The sequence below is a fragment of the Capricornis sumatraensis genome, chromosome 17 (assembly GCF_032405125.1).
Source record: "Capricornis sumatraensis isolate serow.1 chromosome 17, serow.2, whole genome shotgun sequence".
Classification (NCBI taxonomy): domain Eukaryota; kingdom Metazoa; phylum Chordata; class Mammalia; order Artiodactyla; family Bovidae; genus Capricornis; species Capricornis sumatraensis.
Window position 1 is genome coordinate 74,100,867 of NC_091085.1, and position 24,985 is coordinate 74,125,851.

General features: G+C 44.4%; 1 protein-coding gene across 2 annotated transcripts in view; it reads right to left on the reverse strand.

Annotated features, from left to right (window-relative positions):
* PITPNB (phosphatidylinositol transfer protein beta) overlaps positions 1–24,985 on the reverse strand; it is a 63,855-nt gene that overhangs the window by 28,443 nt on the left and 10,427 nt on the right. For both annotated transcript variants that reach the window (XM_068989574.1, XM_068989573.1), the window contains exons 4-7: positions 16,636–16,727; positions 15,719–15,726; positions 15,130–15,204; positions 13,449–13,532 (exon numbers count right to left, since the gene is read on the reverse strand). In XM_068989574.1, coding sequence (XP_068845675.1) covers positions 13,449–13,532; positions 15,130–15,204; positions 15,719–15,726; positions 16,636–16,727 — 259 coding nt within the window. The remainder of the gene's footprint in view (positions 1–13,448; positions 13,533–15,129; positions 15,205–15,718; positions 15,727–16,635; positions 16,728–24,985) is intronic.

Consider the following 24,985-nt stretch of genomic DNA (forward strand, 5'->3'; position numbering starts at 1 on the left):
AAACTCTTCACATCAATGAAATTAAGTACCAACACACCAATAAGTCAGTCTTATTAAAGATGATTGTTAAATATTATATATTTTAAAATTAAACTGCATACGCCTAAAATGTAAATAATAAGTTTAGGAAAGTTTTATTTAATATGTGCTGTGCCTAGTCGCTCAGTTGTGTCTGACTCTTTGTGACCCCAGGGACTATGGCCCACCAGGCACCTCTGTCCGTGGGAATTTCCCAGGCAAGAATACTGGAGTGGGTGGCCATGCCCTCCTCCAGGGGATCTTCCCAACCCAGGGATCGAACCCAGGTCTCCTGCATTGCAGGCAGATTCTTTACCAGCTGAGCCACCAGGGAAGTCCAAGAATACTGGAGTGGGTAGCCTTCCCCTTCTCCAGGGGATCTTCCCAACCCAGGAATCAAACCAGCTTTCCTGGCATTGCACGCAGATTCTTTACCAGCTGAGTTATCAAGGAAGTTTCCCTGATGGCTCAGATGGTAAAGAATTCCTATTTTTAACATAAAATGCATTTCCTTAAATGACAGTAGACCGCAGAATATACTACATTAAATTCCTTAAAGTGGGAATGTCCTCTTGAGAACTTACAGGTGAGCCCTCTCCAGTACAATGTTCATTTTGGTGCATGACCTGGGCTTCAGGCACAGCTGCTCGTAAGTCCCAGGACCCCACTGATTACATTAGCACCAATTTAATAAACACCGATAGGATATGGCTTCCCTGATTCCTCAGCAAGTGAAGAATCTGCCTACAATGCAGGAGAGACAGGTTCAGTCCCTGGGTTGGGAAGATCCCCAGAGGAGGAATTGGCAACCCCCTCCAGTATTTTAGCCTGGAAATCCCACAAACTGAAGAGCCTGGCGGGCTACCGTCCAAAGGGTCTCAAAGAGTTGGACACGACTGAGCGACTAAGCTCAGTTGCTTAATTATAAGTATATAATTAAATATAATATTTAATTAAACAATTAATTATAAACATACAATTTAAATTATACATTTTAACTTTAAAATATATAATATTTAACAATCATCTTATAATTGCAGAAAAAATTTAACTTTTTTTTTCAAACAATAATACAAAATCTGATAAGCAGGATCATTCCTGCTGCTGTTTTTGGAAACCTTATTTTTGTTCTGGGCACACACCTCCTCCTAGTTAATCCTCCTCACAACCTTGGGACAAGGTACTACCATCGCAATTGGGGATGAGAAAGTGAAGGTCCTGCCCAACCAAGCTGACAGCAGCTGAGCAGGGCTAGGACGCAGAGAGATGCTGTCCTGTGGACAGCCAGGCTCAGAAAACTTCACTGCAAAGATGCGATGTGGTTTACACTCATCACCTGATAAGGCTCAAACACTTCACTCCCAGATCAGTCTAAAGAACCTCTCCTTGAGGGCTTCCACTGCTTTGGGCCTTCATAAGGAATACACTTTAGAAACTTGATTCGGAGCTGTTTATGCTGATTTCTTTAAAAATATCTGTCATTAGCTGCTCAAAAACAAAAGAAAACCCGCAAAAAAAGTTTTCTAACTCTTACCAGACCGTTTCTCCCCACCCAGGAAAACTTCACACTTGACCACCTCCATCACCCTCTCTTTTTTTTTTAAACTCTGAAGCCGTGCAAGAGATTTAGAAGTAAACACTAATAACAGGTTCTAGTGGGAAAAGTATCTTCTGCCACATAAGCTGGTATACGCAGAGTTTTCAGGGAAAATTTTTATATTCTTGCCAAGATTTAAGCAAGCAGGAGATAAGCAATGTGTTCTTTTCCCACAAGAGGGCACTGCCATCCAACTATGCCTTCAAACACACAGGACATTCTCTAAGTCCACCCCTGGATGCAAACCTAAGTATTCCAGAGTACTTGACCATGTAAGGCAGCAGAAGCAAGTGGGAAACATTTTCACATTTCTTTTTAATAAGAACCATGCTTACATTTATTTATATCTTCTTTGAGAAAGGGTGGGAAAAAACAAAATGCCTCTGAAAGTCACTACAAAAAGGATCCTGACAATGGTTTGCTTCACAGCATAGCAAAGGGGGATGAGACAAGCCACCAACAAGCGAAATTTCTTAAGCAAAAGCAAGACCACTGCTGCCTCAAAACCTGCAACTTGAGTTGTTCTGTTGCCTTTTTTTCCGGAGCTCAAGGAGGCCACTACTCCAAGTCAGGAACTGAGTCACAGTTCTCACCTCTTTATTATGCACACACTTTAATAAAGAGCTTTTGGAACTCCTGAACACAGGCCAGGAATAAGCAGCACCCTTTGGAGAGAGAAATGAGTATCTGGGTTTATTCTAGTGGCAGAAGGAAGAGGTTCTCAACTAGGCTCGGTGTGTGCTCATGCCAAGGAGACTCGAAGCACTGGGCAACCTCAGGCTCCTCGCACTTGCTGGAAGCTGGCCACAGACTTCTAATAAACAAAAGCTCTTTTCAGGGCTAAAGAACAGGATAGCCACAGCTCTGGGAGGCAGACCACCCTTCTCAGGAAGTGAGAAGCAGCAGCTGGGATACAAGGAACATCTAAGATGCAGGTGTTTCCAGAAAGCTGTGAGCAAGAACGAACTGGAGTGACAATCAGCCCTAACCATTATCATCTACCAAGGGTTATTTCTGAAGTCTATTAGGTTGACCCCCAAAGTGTCATTTTTGCAGCTCAAAAGCTGACAAATATTAACAATTTCATATGGTCCAATCAAATATTTAACTTTTTCCAGTCGAACTTCATCATGTTTCTAATTTTAAAGAGAAAAAAAATGTAATCTTGTAAAGATTATTTAGAAAGCATGTTTTCTGATTCTTACATTTCTTTAAAATTATGAAGTTTTTTTCTGAAGGCAGTGCAATAAAGCACATATTGCCAAGACTATCTGCTCAAATGTGTAACATCTGGGCACTGTCTCACAGAACGTCTGATCAAAAGAAAAGATATGCCTGAATCCTTCCCAGAGCACAAGAAACAAACACTGCTTAAGTGTGACCAAAATTTACACGCCTAAATACATTATACCACGTTTCATCAGCTTTCCATGGCTTACATTTAGGAAAAAGTATGTTTGAAAAGAGCAGTAACTTTAAAACAATACATACTCAAGGTTTAAAACACTTATAAAGTGCCAGACTGTTCAATACTCAAATAATGGAATGGTGCTCAAAGTGAAAAACAGCTGCTTCTGCTGCTGGTAATTCACTTCAGTCGTGTCCAACTCTGTGCGACCCCATAGAAGGCAGCCCACCAGGCTCCCCCATCCCTGGGATTCTCCAGGCAAGAACACTGGAGTGGGTTGCCATTTCCTTCTCCAATGCATGAAAGTGAAAAGTGAAAGTGAAGTCGCTCAGTCGTGTCCGACCCTCAGCAACCCCATGAACTGCAGCCTTCCAGGCTCCTCTGTCCATGGGATTTTCCAGGCAAGAGTACTGGAGCGGGGTGCCATTGCCTTCTCCGAGAAAAACACCTCAATGGGTGGAAAAGGCAAGTCTTATATGCTCGTTTCCAAAGGCAACCGAGACTTCAGAAAATCAGATACAGAGGAGCATACTTCTGCTGTCAACTGCTGCTCTGCCCACCAAAACATATTCACCAAACATACAGATCATAACCAGGGAACAGTCAGTGCTGGAAAGAACAAGCGAAAAGCACAAACTTCAGAAGCCAACTCATCTTCCTGGAGATCGCCATCATCACGGGACTTCCTACAAGTGGCTTGGATGACCCCACCAATCCCATTACTGTCTGTGGATATGCAATTAAATGATGGGGCTCTTCATTTAGTGGCTCAAACGGTAAAGAATCTGCCTGCAATGGAGGAGATCCGGGTTCAATTCCTGGGTTGGGAAGACCCCTGGAGAAGGGAATGGCAAGCTACTTCAGCATTCTTGCCTGGAGAATGTCATGGACAGAGGAGCCTGGAGGGCTACAGTTCACGGGATCACAGAGAGTCAGACACAACTGAGCGACTAACACTTTCACATCTTCATTTAGTAAAGTAATAAACTCCAAATCTCCCATCTTGTCAGCCTACGGACCCGGACTTTGCCGGCACCCTGGAGTCCAGCGCTGGTCTCTATCAGATGTGAGAAAAAAAGCTCTTTGGTGGAGGGCACTACACACCACCAGATTACATGATCAGAACAAACTCACTCCAAGCCACTCAGAAACACTTCAACACATTCACTGACTAAGAATCCTGTACGCTCTTCAGACGGACACAATTCTTACTTTATCTGGAAAAATATTTACCATGCCAACAGAGAGCAAATAGCAAGTTCCAATAATTGTTTGCTAAGTGAACATGAAAATATATGAGTGATGTTCTCTATTTTAAGTACCCACATCAAAAGATATCCCAGGGTCTCTAATCCTTTTACTTTATGCATGCAAATTTCCAAACATGCCAGAGTTTAGGGGTTACGGATGGAGGGAACCAAGGCCACCGATGAAAACTGCTATTACGATGGGGTGGGGGAGAACAGGGGACGCACAGGAAGATGGACGGAAGAGCAGGCACTTGCTTGTTCTACATCAGTCGAGAATGCTCTTCATCAACATCATGCTAAGGAAGAAACGCCATGCAGAGAGATGTTCTAGAAGGAGTAAGTCAGCAGCACTGCTCTTGAGTCCTGGCTGCCCTCCGTCAGTAATGGCAAGTCACAGCACTTCGCTCGGCTCAAACTCCTTAACAGTGCAACTCATGACTGCTGTGGATGTTCTCAACCATGGCCTCCAACTGAGATTTCCTGGGCTTCCAAAATCCTAGAAGAGTTCCCCCTACCCTGTTCACCGGAAACAGGGCACTAAAGCGCTTCTCAAGAGTGAGCAGAGATCACCTGGAGAGCAGGACAGGGTCCAGAGCCCCGGAGGTGCCGACCTGGCCACTGTGGCAGTTATACTCGTGGGCAGGAAAGGATGAGAACCTGGAAGCGACAAACTGGGCAAAGGGGGGTTCAAAAGGTCGGAACAAGGAAGAGATAAGAATGAAATCTGAGCCTCATCTCAAAAGTACAAGCGTACTGGGTCCCCCACAGTGAAAGGGCCCCTCCGAACTCTCCGAGGAAGTCTCCGCCAAGGACTCGATCAGTCAGACCACACCGTGCATATCCTGTCTGTGACCCAGAATCAATACAGCATGTGAGTTTCCAACCTGTCTCCTCCTTTTAGGAATACCATCTTCAGACAACCAGCACCAAGTTTACAAAACTGGGCAACTCTTGGTTTTGAAATGCCTCATTTAGGAAAAATCTTTCACCTTTAATCAGTACACTCTAAGATGCTGACACGAGGGGGAAAAATCATTCTCTTTAAACTTGCTGCATTTTCATTTGGAATGGAGCTATAGTTTTAAACGGCATCTACCGAACAACTTAATACTTTTAGGCCATCAATATTTGCTTATTATTGACATCTAAAAAACAGATGTTAAGCTATGTATCATTTTTAGACTTGTGAGCCTTAAAAATGTGAATCGAACACTTTCTCTATGAAAAAAGAATTGGAAATGGTAAAAATCAAGTCCCATGCATGTACTTTAGAGGAAGCATAGGCTACAGAGGAAGGCCGATACAATCCTTTCTGGTCACACACAAATACCTAAAAATGTGGTTCCAATTTTTTTTCTTTTTTTAAACCATGCTCATTTTCTTTCAAATTACTTCCAAAAATGAAGGTCTCTCTGATGTTAATCGTGTGTACACTTCAGCTCACACTTTAAAGAGTCTCTCTCTCCTGGGAAGTGACTTTTGTATACAAATCATGGGAAGCTACTTAGACAAAGTGCTGGAGATGATTAAAAGGGGCCAGATTCAAATTTATACCTTAGAAACAAAAGCAGAAGCAGATGTCAGCTGACTCATTTGTGTATATTCTGGAAATGAGCTGAAGATATGCATGTGCGTTTCATCAGGACATTTAAAGGATTCTCAGCTTTTTACTGTGGTTCAGTATCAAGAACGACTTTAGAAATTAGAACCACTCTGAAGCTTATATTCCACCGGAACATATGCTGGACACCTTGACTCCTCCTTACAATCTGATCTACCTGAAACACTTTTTAATCTGACAGAAAGGCGTCTGCTCATGTAGAAAGGACAGTTTTTAGAACTGAAGGTACATCATATATACGTCATGGTCTAGGATTAGTGAAGAAGGAACTGAAGCAGCATTTGCTCACTTAATACTCTAACAATAAAAACTTCATTTCCTCCAAACTATTGCCCACCCCATCCCCTAATTTTAATACCGCACAGGGGTAAAAGTCTGCACCTTCCCAGCAAACCTTTATTGAAAAGCTCTTGACATAGGCATAGGGTCCTAGAAACACAGAGATGATCAGTCCAGTCCAGGCCCACAAGGGGAACCCGGTTTACTGAGGAAGGCTTTTTAGGAGTGACGTCCGGGTTATATCTGAAATGGGGGCTGGGTGGGAGGCTGAGGGGACACAGGAGATGAGTGCGGGCAGGGGCATGTGCTTGGTGGCAGAAGGCGCCTTCCTTCTTAAAGACTATAACATCCTAGTATTTCACTCTAATGCCTCTTTTCACTAAAACAAGAAATCTGTTGTTTGGCCAGAAGATGGCCGGGTGGGGACATTTACACCGAAGTCACAGACTGCTGAGCTCTTTCATTAGGCAGTGACGTATCTTCTAGAAACTATACAAAATACTGGCCACATGAAGTCCTATGCAGACTTCCCATTAAGGCATCAAGGGAAAAAACCAAGTAACCCATCACTTTAAACGTATGTATGATTCCTGTAGCAAACTACTCGGTGACTGCGTCACACTGGCAGAAGTTCAGAGTCATTGTGACAATGTCATCCTTCGATTATGTAAAGACGTCAAAGCCCCCAACCTGAGCATTCAGTGTCACTGTGGATCTAATCACACCCCTTCTGTGCGCGGTGAAATATGGTATGTTAGCGTGACCCAAACCCAGAAAGTGTACAATGAGAACTGTCTGACACCAGCAAACCAGCATTGAGAATTAGATACTCAAAGTCATCAACAGTTGCTCTTAACTAAAATGGTGTTAAGGGCTGTGTTTGGGTTAAATCCACCTGCAGTGATGGAAAACGCCCACCAGGTGGAGTAAAAAGATTCAAGCTTCACTCCCAACTTCTGGTTTCTTAACTTCCACCCAATTCATATTCATCCTGATTTGGGAGACTTGGCTAAACCCTCTCAAAATTACTGTTTCCATTTCTTTTAAAGCAAGTAATATGCAGGACAGAAATTCAACCATTTAAGAAAACTTAGCTCATTCAAGAAAAACTAGGGATCATCAAACACAAAACGAAAACCAAGGAATTAAGTTGGACTGAGACTAAAGTGAAGTCATTCAGTTGTGTCCGACTCTTGCAACCCTGCGGACTATAAAGTCCATGCAATTCTCCAGGCCAGAATACTGGAGTGGGATCGAACCCAGGGCTCCCACACTACAGGTGGATTCTTTACCAGCTGAGCCACCAGGGAAGCCCAAGAATACTGGAGTGGGTAGCCTATCCCTTCTCAAGTGCGTCTTCCCAACACAGGAATTGAACTGGGGTCTCCTGCATTGCAGGCGGATTCTTTACCAGCTGAGCTACCAGGGGAGCCTTCCAGGAGTTCAGGTACCAGCCTGAGCTTGGAGGGATCTCCACACCTGCAGGCCTCCCTGCTGGAAATCCACCTTGGCCCATTCACAGGTACCAAGCTCCCAACTCCAGCGTCAGTTTATCCTTAAAGAACAAGTTTTAGGTACTAACAAGTGATCGCTGGTTTGGCAGTGACATCCTAAGATGACCCCTCTCTCTCCCCACTGAGTCATAACCTTGTGTAATCACCTCCCCTGAGAACAGGTGGAGCCCGTGACTTGCTTCCAGCCAAGCGACTAAGGCAAAGGTGATGGGCTGTCATTCTTGAGGTTACATCACACAACCCTTCCCTCCATTTGTGGTGATCTGTCATGTAGAAACAGAAAACCCTACACTGAGTGAGAAGAGGTCGGCCCCCTATGCCGTCCACACCTCTGCAGACTCGGCCTCGTCTACCCTGTCCCCCACATCTAATCTAGCTACCCACGTTTGCTGAAGAATCACCATTACCACCATCTTATACGTATTTCTCAACTGTCTATACGTAAGCAAGCAATAGACATTATCCTGTTCCCTCCCCATTATCTTGGAAAGGATTCCCTATCAGTACAAACAGGCTCACTCCCTTCTGGAAGCTGCACTGAACTCCACCATACGGGTGAACCACGTTTACATTAGTTCCCCACCTATGGAGAAACATCTGAGACTTCATATTGTTTCCTTATAAAGTTCTTACGTTTATGTATTTGGTACTTCACACTGAAGCAACAGATTTTATTTTCTTGGGCTCCAAATTCACCGCAGGCAATGATTGCAGCTGAGAAATTAAAAGATGCTTGCTCATGGGAAGGAAAGCTATGATAAACCTAGACAGCGTATTAAAAAGCAGACATCACTTTGCCAGCAAAACGTCCATCTAGTCAAAGCTATGGTTTTTCCAGTAGTTATGTGTGGATTTGAGAACTGGATCATAAAGAAGGCTGAGCACTGAAGAATTGATGCTTTCAAACTGTGGTGTTGGAGAAGACACTTGAGAGTCCCTTGGACTGCAGGGAGATCAAACCGGTCAATTCTAAAGGCGATCAACCCTGAATATTCATTGGAAGGACTGCGGCTGAAGCTAAAGATCCAATATTTTGACCACCAATATTTTGATGGCAAGAGCTGACTCACTGGAAAAGACCCTGATGCTGGGAAAGACTGAGAGCAGGAGGAGAAGGGGGTGACAGAGGATGAGATGATTAGACAGCATCACTGACTAAATGGACAAGAATCTAAGCAAACTCTAGGACAGAAGAGGACAGAGGAGCCTGGTGTGCTGTGCGCAGTCCACGGGGTTGCAGAGAGTTGGACATGATTCAGCAACTGAACAACACTGCTTCAGACTGAGTAGGACCAATTCCTAGAAGCGGAATTTTGCTGGGGCTAAGGGGACATACATCTGCAATCCTGCTACAGAGGCTGTGCGACTTACAAGCCCACAGGGCTATACGGGAGTGTGCAATGGGTCGCCCCAGCCACCCAGGTGCGAGCCATCAGTTTCTTCATTGCCCTCAAGCTCATTAAGCTCATTTGACACGTATTCACAAGCAGCCACTCAGTGAAGAGCAGATAGGTTCCTGAACACAGAACAAGACACAGCAATGAGACAAACAGGAGCTGAAACTCAGAAGAGGGGAAGACTGATGCGAAGAAAGGTGAAATCCCCCGAAGCAAACTCTGCAGGACACACAGGCTACTGCCCGAGAGGAAGGACCCCAGACTCCACCATGCACCAACCACTTCACTATGCTGGGTCTGTCTCACCCAGAGTGTGAGTCTCTGGAGGGCACTGCAGCCACCTCGAGGAGCTACTGGGGGCGCGCCAGCCACACCGACTGAGCCCCGCGACAGGGACTGACTGCTATGACAACACTGCCCTTTCAGAGATGCAAATACGTCCTCAAAGCCTCCTTTGACACCGTGGGCTCTCATTTCCAAGGAACATAATAAAAGTGCAGAATCAAATGAACAAATAAATTCAACAGAAAACCCAACAGGGATCTGGCAAGAGGGAAGGATGGCTAGGTGGTCTAGGTGTTTGCCACAGAAGCTAATCCTGACGCAAACATTAACTAGAGGAGGCCAAAGAGATCAGGTGGAGCCTGAAGGGAGAGTGTGGGACAGCCGTCCGTGCCAGCAGAGGGCACACGAGAGGCTCTCAGAAAGCAGAGCTCGAGCCCCTCGACTACCCCAGCCTCAACCACCTCCGCCTTCACACACGCCAAACTGTCGAGGGCACCCGCACCTCCCACCACACGGCTTTCCTTCCCCTCTCCCCTTTATAGCAGAAAATATGCATGTTGAGTCTCTTCTCTTTTTAAAAAAATGTCCAAAGGTCTGAGAATCCCTCCACGATACCATCTGCACTTGTATTTTCCACGCATGACACACAGTTCACAGCAGCACTGTTTACAATTGCCAGAGGGTGAAAACAACCCCAATGTCCACAAAGAGAAGAATGCATAAACAAAACGTGGCATTCACACACTGGACTAGTCTGCTCCCATGAAAAGCAATGACGGGCGACGTGCCCTATGGCAGACGCACCCTGGAAAGATTACACCGAAGTAAAAGCCAGACACAGAAGGCCAGACACAGAAGGCTGTATGAAACAGCCACAACAGACAAGGCCATGGGGCAGAAAACACTCAGTGGCACACAGGCTGGGGGGAGGGAGCAGTGTGGGGAGACGGACAGAGTGTCCTGCTGCAGAGATGAGCATGCTCTAGGGCTGGATGGCGGTGACGCACAGGCAACACTGGAAATGCACGTCACACCACTGCACGTTTAAAAGTGGCTAATATGCATATTCTCACAATAAAGAAAAAGGCACTGTAAAATCAGCAAACTTTAAAACAGGCTATTATTCTACTGGGTTTATGGAGAAGGGAATGGGAACCCACTCCAGTATTTCTGTCTGGAGAACTCCATGGACAGAGGACCCAGATGGGCTATACAGGACATGACTGAGCGAGTAACACTTTCACTTCCTGGTATCTAAGCGGTAAATATCCGCCAGCAATGCAGGAGATACGGATTCAATCACTGGGTCAGGAAGATCCCCTGGAGGGGCAATGGCAACCCACTCCATTCTTGCCTTGGAAATTCCATGGACAAAGGAGCCTGGAGGGCTCCAGTCCATGGGGTCACAAAGAGTTGGACGTGACTGAGCAACTTAACAATAATAATTATCTTACTAACCTTTAAAGGGTAACTTGGAAAACGGGAGCTGTGAACGCTGAAAAAGCTGCACATACTTATGTGAAAAACCGCACATACATACTTATTCACTCCCCAAACCATGCTCGTACACAGATTCTCAGAACTCCTGCTACGAATAATGACCACGACGGCGAACATTTATTCCACTGAGCACTGCTCTTAGTGTTCATGCTTAATCCTGTGAGGTGATTAGCCCCATTTTACACAAGATAAAACAGGCACAGAGAGGCTAAGCAACCAAGGAGCCAGCAGGCAGCAACCGCAGAATCTGAAGCCAATCGAGCTTCTGGTTGCACGTCCTCAGCGCCACTGCCCTGGACTCACAACGGAGACCCCTCCCCCGGCCCACCCTGCCTCTCCCTGTCCATCCACCCACACGGCTTTCCGAGAGCCCACCACCTGCTGCACCCCTGCACCGCGGGGCCTTCCACCCGGAGCGGCTGGGGTGGGCTCTCGCCTGCAAACACTGACTGGGGCCCAAGGACAGGAACCAAAAACCACTCCAGTGGCCCTGGAAGCGACAGAGGTGCCCTGCGCTCGGCAGAACAATGTGCAATGCAAACCTGTGGGGCCAGCACGCCTTTGCGGGACACCCACAGGAGGGTCTGAAGGCCTCCCCGGGAGCACCCAGCCCCGTGGGCTGCACGCACTGCTGCTCCGGGTGTCTGAGCTCTCCCGACCGAGCCATCAGCTCACCCACACCCAGTCTTCTGCCACCCTGCCACCACCCTCCCACAAACACGAGCTTGTGGCGAGAAGAGATACAAGAACAATAAGGGGCCAGACAGACATCTGAATGTGGTTTTCAAGAGAGAACATACATTCATTTCTAAGGATAAAAAATAGCCTGATATAACTTCAGAGGTGAAAGTATTTCTGAAACTAAAATAACTTCGAATGACAGCACAACCAAAACTTCAGAATTTCTATGACAAGGTACCCTTATCAGCGCTCACAGCTCTTACAGGGAGTGGGCACAAAGAACAGGGCCTGGCTGAGCAGAGGTCTGATCTTTGTTTTTGAAAGCTTACCTTTCAATTTCAATGGCAAAACCAGACATTCCTTAGTGTTTTTTTTTTTTTTTTGGTTCATCTTACAACACTGCTCAAGTTCAGGGAATAAGTGCCAAAACTGAAATGGAAAGGGACCATAACTGAACATGTTGTGCTGACACAACTAACCGAGGTGCCACCCTTACTGCAAAGTTTCAGCGGCAGAGACAGCTGCTGGCTAGTTTAGCACGTAAAAAGGCCACAGCTGTGCCCCACATACTGTAAGAACTGAGTTAACATTTACTGGGTTAAAGTAATAACAAGGGTCTTAACTGGTGGTAGGGGGGTGGGGCTGGTGAGGAATAAAGTGTCCTTTGCAGGTGAAAACAATTTTAAAAAAAATTAAGTCAAAAGTCTAGAGTACTTGTATCTACATCCAGTAAGACTCAACACAACTATTAAACTGGGATATTCTACCATCACCTGTTTTCCACAAATGACAACTTTAGCCCTGAGTTACTGAAAGAGGAGAGTGAAAAAGCTGGCTTAAAATCCAACATTCAAAAAACTAAGATCATGGCATCTGGTCCCATCACTTCATGGCAAATAGATGGGCAAACAATGGAAACAGTGACAGTCTTTTATTTTCTTGGACTCCAAAATCACTGCAGATGTTGACTGTAGCCATGAAATTAAAAAATGTTCACTCCTTGGAAGAAAAGCTATGAACCAACGTAAACAGCATATGAAAAAGCAGAGACATTACTTTGCTGACAAAGGTCTGTCTAGTCAAAGCTGTGGTATTTCCAGCAGCCACGTATAGATGGGAGAGTTGGAGAATAAAGCAAGCTGAGGACTGAAGAACTGATGTTTTTGAACTGTGCTGCTGGAGAAGACTAGTCCCCTGAAGTGCAAGGAGGTCAAAGCAGTCAATCCTAAAGGAAATCAACCCTGAATACTGGAGGGACTGATACTGAAGCTGAAGTTCCAATACTTTGGCGACCTGAAATGAAGAACTGACTCCTTCGAAAAGACACTGATGCTGAGAAAGATTAAAGGCAGGAAGAGAAGGGGACAACAGAGGATAAGATGGTTGGATGGCATCACCAACTGGATGGCCATGAGTCTGAGCAAGCTCTAGGAGTTGGTGATGAAGAGGGAAGCCTGGCGTGCTGCAGTCCATGGGGTCGTAGAGTCAGACAAGACTGAGAGACTGAACAGACACTGGAAGTTTAAGTTAAAATTCTGCTCTCTTAATCAGACTTTAAATGTATAAGGGACCCATGGTATCTAAAGAAACTAAAGAGAACTCTCGTAAAATAACGTTTTGGTTTTTTTTTTCCTCTCAATGAAAGCAAACCCCTATGTACCCCGGGTACACTGAGACTTCTTAAAGGGATCACTTGTGCAACGCTGACATCCACACGAGAAACAACCCCCTCATCTCCTGCTCTCTCACCTCTGGTGCTGCTCTCATCTCTTTCTGGACCCAGAGCTGAGCTCCAAACTGACTTTAGAGTAGAAAAGTAGGCCAGAGTCGAACAAAGGAACTTGTAGAGGTGAGAGGTTAACAGGTGAAAACGCTATCAAGCTGTGCGAGGTACTTACCGCTGGCTCGACTTGACTTCGATCTGCAATGTCTATGTGGACAATTTCGACCGTTTTCCACGTGTTCGGATCTAGACCGTGTACCTGTGAATGACAGAAAAGAAACAAGGCCAGCTTAAGACTCTTCTTGTTAGGCAAAACTAGTATGCTTCCATACATAATCTTTATCTTGAGTCTCTCAGAGTACATCAAAAGCCATACTAAAAACAACCCAAGCTGCTATTTCATTAAATCAGCTGTCTGAAGGCTGGAGGGAGGGAAGAGAATGCTGCCACATTCACAGAAATCGCTCATCTTTATTTTCTGGTAACTCTTAGGGATGACTAATACAAAAAATAAACCTCACCTATGTTTAACCCAATTGATACATGACAAAGTCCTTGAAACCTCTAAGTCCTAGACAAACAGAAGGTGACATTATAATTAGATTTTAAGAAGCTGCACTGTAAGCTCTAAAACCTCTCCTGAACTTGATTCACCCTAGAGGTATTCTGCTTCAGTAGGATGTCAATTCCTCTATACCTCATGTCATTCAATCATTTACTTCTGAAATTCCATCAATGAACCCATAAAGAGCTGTTTAAAAATTGCCAAAGACAGGCCCATGTGAACGCTAAAGATGGCAAATTAAATCATTAGACTAAAGCATACCAAAATACCTCACTCAGACTCTAAATTTTAGTTTACTATGAAAAAAAAAAAGTCAAGTCAAGTGAGTGATCATCTTGAAGAAAAACTTAAGTTAAATACTCTAAATTATAGTTCAAAAGTTCCTTTGATTGGCACCAGTACCAGAAAAGCAGAGGAAAAACATACTCTACCACCATTACCCATAAACTTACTTTCCTGTAACAGTATATCAAAAGGTTGCCACAGTCGTTCTCAAACTGGAATGCCCACCAGGAAACAGACTGTAGGGCCCCGCCCCCAGAGACTCTGATTCAGTGCACACGGAGTGAGGCCTGAGCATCGGCACTTCCAACAAGTTCCCGGATGCTGCTGCTTATTGGTCCAGGGACCAAGAGCCTGGGAACCCGTGGGCCAGGGCATCAACCTACAGCAGACACAGACGCCCTCCCAGGCTCCCTGCTAAACCTTACAGAAAGTTAGAAGCTACATCGAGTCGTAACCGACTTTCTGGTAATTCACTTGAGGGATAAAAGTGTACCAATCTGTAAAAGTTAGGAGCTTTTCAACATTTTTGTAAATTATTCAAAGTATCTTCTTTCTTCCTGCCTTTTGGGCACTTCTCTGAAATCAACCAATAATTCAGGCCAAATGGAATGGAGGTGAAAATTAAAGCAATCAATTTTGCTATGCACAGGAGCTCTGGCAAATACAGAGATGAAAAAAAATTTTTTTTTTTTAATTTAACAGCTGAAACTGGCTTAAGGATTTCTGTGAGTTTTGTTTACCTACCCTCTCCCAATCCCAGATAAAGAGAGCTGCTGATAAAAACAGCGGCCTCACCAAGTCCACTCACACACCAAGGCAAGGGAACTGACAGGGAAGGCCCACTGGTTTCTGGCGGCAAGCCTGCCTCACCGCAGCAGTCTGACACATGCCAGCATGGCCAGGCGCTCATCTAAAGCCGTTGGCGTCACGCTGGCGGTGACACAATGACTACGGTATCCCCATTTCGGAGGCCTTCAACACTGAAAGCCCAGAGTCAAAAACTTACATTTTCTAACGTTCCCAAGTCTGGTTTGTGCCATGTTTCAATTTTAATGAAGAAATCATCTTTCATATATTCGTTCTGCAGAAAACACAACAGCAGAAGACAGTGACCTCTCGCCGGTTCCCGGGCTTGTGTCTGCAGGAGCGTTCCCCAGGCACAAGCGTCCACGCTCTGACTCTACGAGAAGACTGGTCCTCAGGGGACAAAGAATCATTAGCTGCCGACTTTCACAGACTTCCAGGCCAACCAACTGCTTGCTGTGTGCATTTAAATAACGTACATAACCCTGCTTGACATGCAGCGCACAGGGCTAACACTGAAGAAGCTGTGAGGTGTGCTGAGCGGATGTGACATTCAAAGCAAGTAGCAGAAGCAAAATGAAGTCAAGAGGGAGATGTTGAGGTAAGGCTGCAAAGAGCCCCTTAATAGTGGAGTACATGGTGGAGTGTGAGCTGGTGCCCGGAGAACAGGGGAGGGCCATGCAGCAGTGGGGAGTTTCAGGAAAATAAAGCAACAGATAGTCGAAAGCAATTACTACATAGGGCGAAGTTTAAAGATGAAGACTATGTGATACAGAAACAGTTTTACTCACCGTTACAACTGAGGCATACCGGAACAGGCAGGCAACAAAGGAGGAAAAATTTTCAGAATATTAATTGGAGCCAAAATAGTCTGCCACAACATTTAATGTCACAAAGATTAAACTACCTGCCAACACAGAACATTTGGTTTAGATGTGCAAAACACAATTCCTAAACAAACGACAATACGGGATATGTTCAGACTGTGGCGTTGCAATCTAATCATTTTAAGTAATTTTAAACCAATGGTGAAAGGAATACTCAGTCGTGTCCGACTCTTTGCGACCCCATGGACTGTAGCCTATCAGGCTCCTCCGTCCATGGGATTCTCCAGGCAAGAGTACTGGAGTGGATTGCCATTTCCTTCTCCAGGGGATCTTCCCGACCCAGGGATCGAACCTGGGTCTCCCGCATTGCAGGCAGACGCTTTACCGTCTGAGCCACCAGGGAAGGCATAAACAAACGACAATACGGGATATGTTAAGACTGTGGCGCTACAATCTAATCATTTTCAGTAATTTTAAACCAATGGTGAAAGGAATAATGTCACAAGAGCAAAACACCATTTATAAGGCTCATGGAACAAACAACAGGAGATGGTTCCACCACGTGGCAATGGAAGCAAAATATTGTTGAAACTACATCAAACGATGCTTGCGCACGAGGGTAACCTTTAAGATTTCTGTATTCCTTTTATCCACTGCCTGTGGAGCCTGCTTGGTCAACAAAGATCTCAGGGTGCCTGTCATCTGGGAAGGAACTGTGTCCCTCACCAAGGCTTGGGGGAGGGACCCCAGTAGCTGCTTTTCTGCCACAGCTCGTGCAGCGACCCCCACAGAAGGCCCCACCTGGTGTCACCCTTCTCTAAGGTGTGGACCCCGGGAGTGCAGGGCAGAGGGGCGAGACGGTTTCTGGGAACCAGACTTACTTGTTCTACAGTAGGGGTATGCGTTCCAGGCTTTCTCATGAAACACCAAGGAGCCCTCGGGAGCGATCATCCTCACGAACGCGGGCACTTTGCTGGGAGGAGAGAAACACTGGATATGTTCTCAACAGCACCACTGCCTCTTTGCTGGTTTCCATCAGACTGCTTCAGAGAGTACTCAAGCATACAATTAACGGAGAGACAACAAAATGATTGTGCTTAACCACACAGAAGATGGTGTTTTTAAACAGAAGTAATTCTTTCCTATGGCTTTTGACCTACTTCCATGACACAAGATCTAAGAGTTACCTGAAGCTGTTCAACCTGTGTGTGACACGGAAGTCGTCTCTGGCAATTAGACCGCACCACACTTTCTTAACACAGTAAAAAGTCTCCAGAATAAGGTAATGACTTGGAATAAAAGCCTTTTAACACATTTTACAGAATAAACTTCAACAAAAATGATAATATGAAGGGTCCGTGTAGAGAGGAAGACAGGCAAACATACCTAAGTATAGAAGTGTGTCGACCTGGACAATGAATGTCAACTGCTGCCTCAAGTCTGGTCAGATCAGACAGGTCAACCATGTAACTAACACATGATGAGATAAGTGGGCAAAGCACAGCCAGACACACCACTAACGGAACACACAACTGGAAAATTAGTGTCATCAGCCTTCACAGCAGTGCCAATGAAATGACTATTCTCCTGACTGGTGCCTATGGTACAGAAACTTTTACATGCGCAGGCTTTCCACAGATCGGATTCAAATCCCAGCATCGCCCTGAGGCTATGTGACTTGGAGCATACTGTATCAGCAGCTCTCTGAACTCCCTCCTGTGCTGAATGGAGTCCACATCACCCACTCTGCAAAGTTACTGAGAGAATCCCATCAGACAGGACCTGTAATGTGTTAAGCACCGGGCACACTGCCATGAGAGCTGACTAAATGGTAACTTGCTGCTGTGGTTTAGTCGCTCAGTCGTGTCCGACTCTTTGTGACCCTGTGGCCTGGAACCCTCCAGGTTCCTCTGTCCATGGATTTCCCAGGCAAGAATACTGGAGTTGGGTTTTAATTTCCTCCTCCAGGGGATCTTCCTGACCCAGGGATGGAACCCATGTCTCCTGTGTCTCCTGCATTGGCAGGCGGATTCTTTATACCACTGAGCTAGCTGGGTGCTTTTTAATTATAAGCTGACACGTAACTAGGTGCTTTCACATGCCTTTCTTCACTTTAATCCCCCGATAACACTATGAGTTAACCATTAATTCATTATTTCATATAACCAGCATTTAAATAGCTAAATAACAATGTCAAAATGACATCCTCCAACTTGAAGCCCTATGTATATTCTTTCCATCAGAGCTGCTTTCTGAAAACTTAAGCACAACTTAATTTCCTAAACTAAGAAAGAACAACAGCCCCACAGTAAGACTGAGCAGTTGATCAGAAACACTCCTACGTTGAATTTCAGAAGCTAAGCAAGGAAGGTGGAACGGGCCCTCCACCAGCCAGAGTGCTGTGTAACTACAAACAGCAGTCAGGACAGCCATCTCCTTGTCTCTGCAGCACACGAGATGGTGCCGTTTAGGGATTCCCAGGCTGTCCAGCGCTTAGGACGTGGTGCTTTCACTGTCAGGGCCTAGGTTTGATCCCTACTCAAGGAACTAAGATCCAGCAAGCGACATGGCATGGCCAAATAAAAAGAATGCTATGGTGCCAGGAGCCAGTGTGAGGAACTCCGCCCATGGCAAATGTCATGAGGAACGAGGCTTGGCATACGCAAAGGCGTGATCAAGCCTCAGGAAACCCCCTGTTCCCAAGCATCTAACCCCAAGACCAGAGTCTGTTTTATGCTCTCACCTACACCTCTGACTTTACGGGGGGCTCTCCCCAATAACTGTTTCTCTCGGAGAAGGAGTAAACGTGCAGCTCCAAGGCAATAAAAATTCCTGGGCGTGACAAGAGTGTTTCAGCTCACGGACTCCTCTGAAGGTTATCTAGCCCACCTGTATAGGTTCGTCCGGCCACATGTGATTGTTTATAGCCTCCCAACCTGAGAGGCATGAGATATTTTAGACTTACTAAAGGCAAATTCTTTTGGGGAGTTAGAAATTATTAGTATAATGCGTTGGTTAGGAATTATATTGGTGAAGGGTTTTTCATTTGTTGTGTCAATAATTGCTGCTAATTCCCTGCTCTGGGTGGGACAAGGATGTCTCAGGTCAAACCTCTCTGCTGACAGACTAGCTTGTGTGACAGGATTATCCATACTCCTGCCACATGATTGTTTACTACCTCTCAACCATAAACAGCACAGAGTTTGGGAATATTTTGAGAGTCTTAATTAGCATAGGGCTTTTTCTTCTTGTTGAGTCAATGATTGCTGCCAGGCCTCCATATCCTTAGGCACTTGGGAATATATTAATCAATATATTTGGACTATAGAAAAGGAAATATGGTAGTTTTTGATGTTAGCAATACTAGACTTTTTGAGTTAATGAATTTTCTCTTTCGTAATAGATCGCTGTACTTTGTTATAAATCACTGTGTCCTTGCTATGTAAAAATGTAACTTTATCATATCTTAAGACTAAATGGATCTTAAGGGGAGCATTGGTGAAAGGATTTTCATTTGTTGGGCTGATGTTTGCTGCTAAATCTCCATGTTCCCTACCCTTATAATGAATATAACTAACATATAGGAGAAATAAGTATTAACCTTTAAGACTAATCATGTTAACCTTGGGTTAAATAAATTCCTTTCTTGATTGTAACTCACTACACCCTCACCCTATAGGAATGTACCTTTATTTGGAGGGTGGTGCCTGGTTTAAGAAAAAACACGCTTGGAAGAAATAAGTTTTTTGGTTATCAGAAAGAAAGGATCATAAAATGTCAGCAGGTCTCACTCATGGCCAGAAGATGATGTACCTTTTTTATACATTTATGTGAAGCACCTGATTTTGATAAAGGTCAGGACTGCTGACTCCCTCGTGCCTCTGTATTCATCCCTATGTGTAACAAAAGGTATATAAGCAAACCCCAAAATAAAGAAATCGGATCAGTTTCCGGAAAGACTGATTGCCCCATGTCGCTTCTTTCTTGCCCTCGTTTTTCTGGCTGAATTCCCATCTGGAGCATGGATGCTATTCCACGTAATCCAAGTTATTCAGCCTCTTTTTCTCCACTAATCTTCCTACTACACTATCCATTTCTAATCTCTCTATATCTGTAATTAAATATGTATTTTTCCAAAGACGCCGACTCCGTCCCCACCTTCGAATCACCCTGGATCCACCGGGGCTGGACCCCGGCAAGTGGCGCCCGGAACAGGCTATTCGAAGGTAAGTCCTTCGGAGCAAAAGCTCCCCCCAGAGTGATCTAATCACTCCCCTCCGCCCCAGTGTTGAGTCTTCGGGACGGATAGGACCCCACTTAGGGTGCCGCGGACCCCCCTGTAGGATAGACAGGGCAAGTAGGAGTGGGAAGTGTTGAAGGGTTTAGAGAAACCTAGTTTTCTAGAGGTTGAAGTAAAGACTTTGACAAGGCAGACTTTTACGGGTTACTATTTGTGGCAAATTAAATCGTTAAATCATTGGAAAAGCTTAAGTATTACTATCATATATGCAGTATGCCCATGATTACAAGGGCGTAAACTTAAAAGATATTAATTGAAGGAGGGCTCTGAGCATGTGCTACTTTTGAAATCTTGGGAAGTTCATACAAAGGGGTATAACTTCAGGGAAATGAAGACAGGATACATCAAAGTAGTATCACATTAAAAGTCAAAGAAGATCTAAGTACTCCAAAACATTTCTTGCATTGGTAAAAAACTAGAACCAAGAATGCTTTAAATGCTAAAGAGGTCTAATCAGGGTATAATGTAATCCATGTGGGAAATTTTTTAAAATACAAGCTACAAGATTACTTGCTATCTGTGGGTATGACAAACAGATTATCAACAGTTCACCTGGTCAACTTAGAAAAAGGCAGGAGAAAAACAGCTGGGTACCACAAGTATATTCTTAATTATTCTATTTCTATAGCGCCCAATATTCTAAAAACCTTAATATTCAACAAGTTTCAAAATTTGCTGACACAAGAAAATTGGCAATCAGTTACTGAAGGTCAGCGTAAGACCAATTTCTAAAAAAATGTTAGTATTTCTTCATCGTGCTTCCAAATGCCTATTACTTTAATTCTAGGATGCTTTTTCTACCATGTGTATTTCAACTCATTTTATGTTTGACTTAGTTTCATGCAAGGATGGGCACAATAAAGGACAGAAACAGTAAGGATCTAACAGAAGCAGAAGAGATTAAAAAGAGGTAGCAAGAAAACACAAAAGAACCATACCAGAAAGGTCTTAATGACCAGATAACCACAGTGGTGTGGTCACTCACCTAGAGCCAGACATCCTAGAGTGTGAAGTCAAGTGGGCCTTAGGAAGCATTACTACAAACAAAGCCAGTGGAGGTGATGGAATTCCAGCTGAGCTCTTTCAACTCCTAAAAGATGATGCTGTTAAAGTGCTGCACTCAGTATGTCACCAAATTTGGAAAACCTGGCAATGGCCATAGGACTGGAAAAGATCAGTTTTCATTCCAATCTCAAAGAAGGGCAGTGCCAAAGAATGTTCAAACTACTGTAGAAATGCACTCATTTCAAGTGCTAGCAATGTAATGCTCAAAATCCTTCAAGCTAGGTTTCAACAGTATGTGAACCAAGAACTTCCAGATGTTCAAGCTGGATTTAGAAATGGCAGAGGAACCAAAGATCAAATTGCCAACATTCACTGGATCATAGAGAAGCAAGGGAATTCCAGAAAAACATCTACTTCTGCTTCACTGACTACATTAAAGCATTTGAATGTGTGGATCACAACAACTATGGAACATTCATCAAGAGATGGGAACACCAGACCACCTTAACTGTCTCCTGAGAAACCCGTATATGGGTGAAGAAGCAACAGTCAGAACCAGACATGGAACAAGAGACTGGTTCAAACTGGGAAAGGAGTACGTCAAGGATATGTATTGTCACCTTGCTTATTTAACCTATATACAGAGTACACCATGTGAAATGCCAGGCTGGATGAATCCCAAGGTGGAATCAAGATTGCTAGGAGAAATATCCAGAGAAGGCAATGACAACCCACTCCAATACTCTTGCCTGGAAAATCCCATGGGTGGAGGAGTCTGGTAGGCTACAGTCAATGGGGTCACAAAGAGTTGGACACGACTGAGCGACTTCACTTTCACGCATTGGAGAAGGAAATGGCAACTCACTCCAGTGTTCTTGCCTGGAGAATCCCCGGGATGGGAGAGTCTGGTGGGCTGCCGTCTATGAGGTCGCACAGAGTCGGACAAGACTGAAGCGACTTAGCAGCAGCAGCAACAGCAGGAGAAATGACAACCTCAGATATGTAGATGACACCACTTTAATGGCAGAAAGTGAAGAGGGAACTAAAAGAGCCTCTTGATGAGTATGAAAGTGGACAGTGAAAAAGTTGGCTTGGAACTCAATATTCAAAAAACTGAGATCATGGCATCTGGTCCAATCACTTCACGGCAAACAGATGGGGGAAAAGTGAAAACAGAGGCAGATTTTATTTTCTCGGGTTCCAAAAATCACCGCGGTCAGTGACTACAGCCATGAAATTAAAGATGCTTGCTCCTTGGAAGGAAAGCTATCACAAACCTAGAATGCATATTAAAAAGCAGAGACATCACTTTGCAGACAAAGGTCTGTATAATCAAAGCTATGGTTTTTCCAGTAGTCATGTGCAGGTGTGAGAGCCAGACTATAAAGAAAGCTGAGCGCCAAAGAACTGATGCTTTTCAACTGTGGTGCTAGAGAAGACTCCTGAGAGTCCCTGGGACAGCAAGGAGATGCAACCAGTCCATCCTAAAGGAAATCAGTCCTGAATATTCATTGCAAAGACTGTTGCTGAAGCTCCAATACTTTGGCCACCTATGTGGAGAGCTGACTCACTGGAAAAGACCCTGATGCTAGGAAAGACTGAAGGCAAAAGAAGAGGGCACCGGAGGATGAGATCATTAGAGAGCATCACTGACTCAAAGGACATGAATATGATGAGCAAACTCCGGAAGAAGTGAAGGACAGGGGAGCCTGGCATGCTGCAGTCCACAGAGGAGCAAAGAGCTGGACACAATTTGGCAACTGAACAACTATAACCAAAAAATGAGCAAACCTTTGAACTAGTTTTGTTTCAAATCTACTGGCTTTTCATGTTTAATATGAGAACATGAGCTGACTACATTTAGGGGAAATGAACAAATGGAATAAATAAAATAAAATTTCAATTCTATTTCAAAGAAGAATAATTTTCATCAAGGGCAACTTCAATATATTTCTAACAAGACAAGTCAAAGGTGCCATTTATACACAAGAGAAAAGTATATACCTGTTCTCCCCCACAGTGTCACTTAGGAAGTCACTTCAGCAACATACAGGAAACTCTGTTTTGGAAGCTTAGTCTCAGGAAACGGACAAATAGTAGCCAAATTAACAAAACAGAGCTAGAAATTCAAAAACAAACTAAAAAGGACATTCATCCTCTTGCTACTCCAAACTAGTCACAAAATGTCCTCTCACAATAAACCAATATTTGTGACAGTGTTTACCTCAAGGTAAACACACCTCGACCACAGAGTTTAAGCGTTAGCCATAGAATCATGTCCAGTTGCACAAACGTTCTTTGCCTGTGCACAGCCTTCCCCCACTCCATCTCTAAATACAAAATAAGAATATTTAACTCCAAGTTAAAATTCAACTGAAGTGTTTTATCAGTTGTGTTATCAATATCAAATCTAACCTCGATGTGCTAACAGCTGTGAACCTGTGCATTGTGCAGTAAGATGGCTTGGTCAGAGCGGGAGAAGCGAACAGAGGGGTCACGTGATTTATAACACGTAATAAAGGACCACAGGGTACACGTAGCTTCTCCTGATGCAGGAGTCAACTTAAAAAAAAAAAAAATCCTGTTCCTGAGATAAATAATACCTTGGCAAATCATTTCAAACTGCACTTTCCCCAATGGAAAGTTTACGTCTTCTTGAGTAAGTAATCTTTCACTTTAAAATCAACCGAAATGCACCTTACGTACAATAGAGACCTCGTACCTTGATCCACTCAAGTATTTACTAACTGTCCACTGTGCCAGGGACCATGTAAATAACGGTGTACAAACAAGGACAATTCCTACCGAGAGCTCACCTTCCGAAGAGGGAAGCGGAAAATAGGTCAGCAGACAGCAAAAGGCAGAGAGAAGCAGCGTTCCTGAAGTGCCATGAGCTTAAGGAACACGGCAATGGGCGAGTGAGCACGTGAGGCAAAGGAACTCAGAAGAGGTGAGGGAGGCTCAATGAACTGCAGCCAGCCTCATCCAGAGACAGCGATCACAGAGCGGGCAGAGGGACCTGCATGAACAAAGGGCCAGGCAGAGGCCTCCAGTAAGGTGAAGGCTGACCACGAAAGGACAGAGGGACAGAAGCCTAGCATGGTGAGGTGGGCAGGGAGCAGACAGACCACCCAGGGCCTGTCTCAAAGGTCTGTATCAAACTTTCTGGCTTATTTCAGATGCCCTCAGAGTTCACTGGTGATAATAAAGGGAGGTTTTTTAATGTATTGGTAAAATTCAGTGAATGAGTAAATTTCAATTGCTAGAAAAGTAAAACTGAGTAAACCTAAGTAAATTCAATACTATGAATACTATATAGGTTATACCATGAAGAATGCTAAATTTTCTCAAAAGGCACATTTTTAGATATACTTAAGGTGAAAACAACAGAATGGGAAAGACTAGGTATCTCTCCAAGAAAATCAGAGATACCGGGAACATTTCATGCAAAGATGGGCTTGATAAAGGACAGAAATGGTATGGACCTAACAGAAGCAGAAGATATTAAGAAGAGGTGGCAAGAATACACCGAAGAACTATACAAAAAAGATGTTCACAACCAAGATAATCACGATGGTGTGATCACTCACCTAGAGCCAGACATCCTTGAATGTGAAGTCAAGTGGGCCTTAGAAAGCATCACTACGAACAAAGCTAGTGGAGGTGATGGCATTCCAGTTGAGCTCTTTCAATTCCTGAAAGATGATGCTGTGAAAGTGCTGCACTCAATATGCCAGCAAATTTGGAAAACTCAGCAGTGGCCACGGGACTGGAAAAGGTCAGTTTTCATTCCAATCCCAAAGAAAGACAATGCCAAAGAATGCTCAAACTACCGCACAATTGTACTCATCTCACACGCTAGTAAAGTAATGTTCAAGATTCTCTAAGCCAGGCTTCAGCAATATATGAACTGTGAACTTCCAGAT